The sequence below is a fragment of the Octopus bimaculoides genome, chromosome 10, assembly GCF_001194135.2.
Source record: "Octopus bimaculoides isolate UCB-OBI-ISO-001 chromosome 10, ASM119413v2, whole genome shotgun sequence".
NCBI classification, from domain to species: Eukaryota; Metazoa; Mollusca; class Cephalopoda; order Octopoda; family Octopodidae; genus Octopus; species Octopus bimaculoides.
The window spans coordinates 46,450,103-46,456,406 of record NC_068990.1 but is presented as its reverse complement, the minus strand read 5'-3'; the positions used below and the strand labels follow the sequence as shown (position 1 = coordinate 46,456,406).

At 36.8% G+C, this 6,304-nt stretch overlaps 1 protein-coding gene across 1 annotated transcript in view; it reads right to left on the bottom strand.

The window, feature by feature from the left end:
- Positions 1-720: 720 nt before the first annotated feature.
- The window catches only part of LOC106874185 (uncharacterized), a 42,361-nt gene continuing 36,777 nt past the window's right edge, over positions 721-6,304 (bottom strand). Inside the window, exons 8-9 of the mRNA XM_052971166.1 lie at positions 4,165-4,270; positions 721-1,399 (exon numbers count right to left, since the gene is read on the bottom strand). Of these exons, the coding sequence (XP_052827126.1) occupies positions 1,261-1,399; positions 4,165-4,270 (245 nt within the window). The 3' untranslated portion in view covers positions 721-1,260. The remainder of the gene's footprint in view (positions 1,400-4,164; positions 4,271-6,304) is intronic.

Genomic DNA, 6,304 nt, shown 5'->3' with positions numbered 1-6,304 from the left:
CAAGTCAAATCATATTTTTGCTAATCAGACTACTTCAGGGAATTTGGACGAAATATATTTTCATTTTAGAAAAATACACTTTAAGAAGCCAAAAATCAAAAAGAAAAACTTTCCTGTAATTTCTCCAATAAGACATCTCCTAAAAGAGATGTCCACCACATAAAATAGTTCGATTTAATGGCAACGGTTTCAAGACATTTAAAAGAAAAATATTTGAATATCATTCAAATATTCAAATTAATAAAGAAATATTAAATTTTGAATAATTAAAAGTAAGAATACATGGGATATGTATTTTAAAAAGAGCATAGGAATAAATAGTAAAGTAAGTGTTTATGAAGAAAATAGAAAATATTTTAAATGGTAAATGGGGGAAAATTGGCATAAAATATCTGAGATTTCAAATAAGTCTGAATATTAACTCATAGTGATGATGACAAAGATGAAACAATTTGTGGAGATGATGCCCTGTTAACCAATCTAAGAAAGATTTCAGAAAACTGCACAAGATCTCAAAACCATATCGTCTCAGGTTGAACAATTTAAATTCTGAATCTGTGAAAAAGAAAGAATTTTCATTTCTTTACCAAGTGTGAGACTTGCTAATAACCTGATGCAACTTGATTGAAATATCTTTCTCCATGATTACTTCTATGTACTCAATATCAGTGGTTGTCTTTCTTTAAGACACAAAATGATGTTAGAACAATATAAAGGAAGTCAAATTTCTTAATTTTAATTCTAAAGTTTATCAATAAACCTCACAATAAGAAAAATATACATCATATATACAGAAGAATTAGTGAAGAATTAATATTTAAAACAATAGCTCTGTGGTAGTTATTCTAACCATTAAAAACACACATTATCACCATTTTAGATCCAGTTTCTATGATGGCATGAGTTGCACTTTTATTTTATTGTGTTGCATTACGATGACAATATATATTGGTACCTGATATTGGGTAGAGTGAAGTAAAGTGTAACAAGTCTTACATATAAAAGTGAACGGTGTGTGTCTTTAATGGCTTAGTTCAATACAATTGTTTTAATCTTAACAGAAGATATCAAATCAAATCACTTGTAACTCAAGAATATATCTATGTTACACATACACACACACACATGCACTCATATACTAGTTTTGTAAATCAAAATATTCAATTAGCTAGAAATTATATGCTATTAAAAAGAATTGCAAGAAGAAAATTATAAGGCAAAAATAATTTTTTGACAAAAGAAAAGCAACCAAATATTTTCTTAAATAACAACTTCCTCATTGTCAATTAATGGAACATGACTGGTCTGATTATTCTGGCGTTTCCAAATGATAAAGGCCACCAAGATGATGGTAACAAGCAGAACAGCAGCTCCAACAGATAATCCTGTGATAAGGGCACTATCTGTAAAACAAAGAAAATACATTGAGAGAGAGAGAAGCATTTATGGGGACAGAAAAACGGCATTATATGAGGGAATATCAAGGCAATACAGAATTAGAATTGTATATTGAATAAAAAAACAAACAATAAAATTCAACACATAAGGTTTCTTGTTTTGCAGATTTAAGCAAATGATTTGTGGACCACAAATGTTTTTGCTCATTTACTTATCAACATTAATGAGCAAAAGATAAATGTGATCATTATTATCATCATTTGAACATCCACTTTCCTATGCATACCTGGGTCACACGAAATCAATTGAAGCAGATTTTCTAAAGCTGAATGCCCTTCCCATCACCAACCTCACCAATTTATTTCCCCTAGTCCTTCAAACACAAAGCAGCACAATACCTGTACGTTTCCATAGAAGATTGCAAAAGAGAAACGCTACTTGTATGATCTTTTATCTTTTATCATTCACTGGACTTCAGCAATGATGGAACATCACCTTGAAGGGTTTAATTAACCAAATCAACTCCTGTACTCACTTTCTAAGCCTGGTATTTATTCTATCAGTATCTTTTGTCAAGTCTCTCAGTTGTAATGACATAAACAAACCCAAACCAGTTGTCAAATGGTAGTGAGAGACAATCAAAACACAGTGACACATATATACACGAAGGACTTCTTTTAGATTCCTTCTATGAAATTCATTCACAAGGCTTTGGTCAACCCAGGTCTATAGCAGAAGACATTTGCTGAAGGTTTCAAGCAGTGCAGATACTGACATTTTGTTTACAACTAGCATGCAAAGCCAAGAGCAGGTGATATGAATACTCAAATATTCACAAATACACATACATACGTACGTACATACAAGTTTCTTTCAGTTTCCGTCTATCACATCCATTCATGTGGCTTTGGCTGCCCTGGGGCTATAGTAGAAAACATTTGCCCTAGGTGCTGTGCAGTGGAACTGAAACTGAAACCACATGGTTGTGACGCAAAATTCTTAACCACACAGCCTTGCCTGCACCTATATAAGTATGCAAATTAATACACATATCAATGGTGTTTCTTGTTTCTGTGAAATGAATAAGGTGCGTAATTCCATTACCATTCTCAGCATTTCTTGCTTGTGAGGTAGACCCTATCTAAGACCTTACACAACAGTACATTGTTCAAGTGTTATTGTAATGCACCAACATCTATCTACAGTCAGATCTTATGTTTTTAGAGAGAATATTAAAAGAGTTGAAGAGCTTTGTTTTCCAGGAGATTGCTATATATCATACTAACAGTGTAAAGTGGTGACCAGTCAAGAAATATGCATTGCTTTCAATGCCAAAGTTTCATGCCATACCATCCAAATGTAAAAAAAAAATCACTTTGTCAGTCTCCCTTCTCCACTCCAAGGAGCAGAAGCTTTCAACCCCTTTAATTAAATCCATTGTCGTATAGAAGCAATCCTCTTTATGTCAGGTAATTGGATTATTTTCAGTTCCCTAATGAACTTAACATAACAAGGGAGCTGAGAGAAATAGAGGACTAAAAGCTAATGATTACACAGTAAATTGGCAAAATCATTAGAGCATTGGGTAAAATACCCTACAGTATTTGTTTTGGATCTTTGTATTCTGAGTTCACTTCTCACCAAGATGAATTATGCTTTTATCCTTTCAGGGTTTCATCATCCTTTAACATCTGTTTTCCATGTTGGCATGGGTTGGATGGTTTGACAGGAGCTGGCAAGCCAGAGAGCTGCACCAAATTCCAATTGTCTGTTTTGTCATGGTTTCTACAGTTGGATGCCCTTCCTAACACCAACTACTTTACAGAGTGTACTGGGTACTTTATGTGGAACCAGCACCAGTGTTATTACATGGTGACAGCGCAGGTGCTTTCTATGTAGCACTGGCATGGGTGCATTTTTGGGGTACCAGCATGGATACTTTTTACACAGCACTGGTACGGGTGCTGTCTACATGACACCAGAACCCGTGTGCTCAGAAGACAAGGTCCTCTCAGCTGAGAGAGGGAGTAAGAAGCATGACCATAAAGGACATGCCTGTATGTATGGATGGTCATGAGTTTACTTAGCTTGTCATGTCTTCTCAAGCACAGCAAACTGCCAGAAGCCTTGCTCTCTTCCAGAAGTTTCAGTCATGTAATAAAATAAAGTACCATTCCAGGGTGTTGGATTGGTAGAATTGTTGTAGTGTTAGATAAGATGGCTTGCAGTATTTGTTCCAGCTCTTTGTGGTTCAAGTTCTTAGTTGGCAGATTTAACTCAATGACTGGTCTACCAGCACCACCTAACTCTCAGGTGTCAGGTTCACTCTGTTCAGGTGAAGCTAATTTGGTCAGAACATTTAGGCCAGATCACTGCTTTGAAGATAACTTCTCCATTTTCAGCCACTTGTCTTGGATGATCTGAAAGGTAAAAGGTTGTGTATACCACTCTTCACTCCAAATAAATGATTGAAAAAAAAAAAAAAAAAGACTTCTGGTTGACTTTGCCTTTCATTCTTTTGGAGTCAATAAAATAAGTACCAGTTGAGCACTGGGGTCAATGTAATTGACAAGCACCCCACCAACTCCAAAACTACTCTCTTTGTGCCAAAATTTGCAACCATTATTTAGAATTCTCATGCTCATGAAAATCCTGACTTGGATATAAAATATCCTTGACAGGTTAAACAATCATATGACACTGATGGTCATATTTGAAAATAGGACATTAAATCAGTTAATAACAGAGAGAAATCTTATAAAATACTTGCTTTTCACTGTTGAATTCACAGCATTTTCTGTCAAGAGGGGAGTATCAGTATTCTGTATCAAATGGTCAGGATGATGCATTGATCTGGAAGCTGGAGAAGAAACTAAAAGAGAAAATATGATCATTGAAATTTTGGAAAAAATTAAATTAAAGAGGAGTACATTAACTCTTTTGATACCAACCTGTCAGAAACTGCCTCTAATTCTATGACAAATTTTTTGCTTTGAAATTATCTAAAATGAAGACCTTCCATCAAAATTTTAAACCAATTTATGTTCTAAACACCAGTTGAATAACAATAATTATCTTGCTAAATTCTTCATTATTTTCAAAATAAACTAAACTAAGTGTTAGATATGATAAACTGCATATGAGAAAATAATTCAAGTGATTTTTTTCTTTTTTTTTGTTTTGCTGAAACATCACAGATTTGACACTATCATTTAAAGTGGTAATATCTGGCCCAAATGTTCTGTCTTATGTTCAAACAGGCCTGATCCAACCTCTCACACCAACACTATAATGTCATTCTAAAAATAAACAACCACATCACTGAAATCTAGAAGCTACAAGATAATGCATAATTTATTCAAAACAATGTATCAACTGTCACAAATTGAGAGAGAAGAGACATTATTTTATATGCCAGAAAATAAAGAAACCTCTTGAAGCATTACCCATGGGTTCAGATCCCTATTCTATTTCCACTGATATCATCGTATTATCATGATTATTGACACTACTATGAACAGTAGAACAATAAATGCCTTTGTTATCCTCAACTGAGGTATCTGGGAACTTGCAACAGAGTGAAGGCACTCACATATCAAAGTTATCTATCTTATATATTAAAAGGCAAATTGTCTGTCTGTGTGTTGTGTGAACCACTTCTACTCCTACAATTTTCAACCGAATTTTACCAAATTTTACACATGCCTTACTTTTAAGTTCTATGCAGTATCCTAGGCCAAAAAATTTTCAACTTCAAAAGAAGTCTGTCCTATATCATCATCATCATCATCGTTTAACGTCCGCTTTCCATGCTAGCATGGGTTGGACGATTTGAGTGAGGACTGGTGAACCAGATGGCTACACCAAGTTCCAATCTAATTTGGCAGAGTTTCTACAGCTGGATGTCCTTCCTAATGCCAACTACTCCGAGAGTGTAGTGGGTGCTTTTACGTGCCACCGGCACGAAGGCCAGTCAGGCGGTACTGGCAACGGCCACGCTCAAAATGGTGTATTTTATGTGCCACCTGCACAAGAGCCAGTCCAGCGGTACTGGCAACAATCTCGCTCAAATGTCTTTACACATGCCACGTGCACAAGTGCCAGGAAGGCGACGCTGGGCACAGGTACCATCACGATTTCGCTTTCACTTGCTCCAACAGGTCTTCACAAGCTGAGTTTCGTGTCCAATGAAGGAGACGACATCGGCATGGGTGCCAGTCATCGAATTTAGTTCGATTTCAATTTCACTTGCTTCAACAAGTCTTCGCAAGCGGAGTTTAGTGTCCAAAGAAGGAAAGGTACGCATAAGTGGGCTGGCTACACCCCTGGCAGAGGCCTTGAATTTAGGTCTCACTTGGCTTGCCAGGTCTTCTCACGCACAGTATATTTCCAAAGGTCTCGGTCAGAAGTCATTGCCTCGGTGAGGCCCAATATTCAAAGGTCGTGCCTCACCACCTCAGCCCAGGTCTTCTTGGGCCTACCTCTTCTACAGGTTCCCTTAACTGCTAGGGTGTGGCACTTTTTCACGCAGCGTATCCTCATCTATTCTCGCCACATGGCCATACCAGCGCAATCGTCTCTCTTGCACACCACAACTGATGCTTTTTAGGTTCAACTTTTCTCTCAAGGTACTTACACTCTGTCTAGTATGCACACTGACATTACACATCTATCGGAGCATACTGGCTTCATTCCTTGCGAGCCTATACATCTCTTCAACAGTCACGGCCCATGTTTCACTGCCATGAAGCATGGCTGTTTGTACACATGCGTCATATAGTCTGCCTTTTACTCTGAGAGAGACCCTTTGTCACCAGCAAAGGTAAGAGCTCTCTGAACTTTGCCCAGGCTATTCTTATTCTAGCAGCTACACTTTCAGCGCACCCTCCCCCACTACTAACTTGGT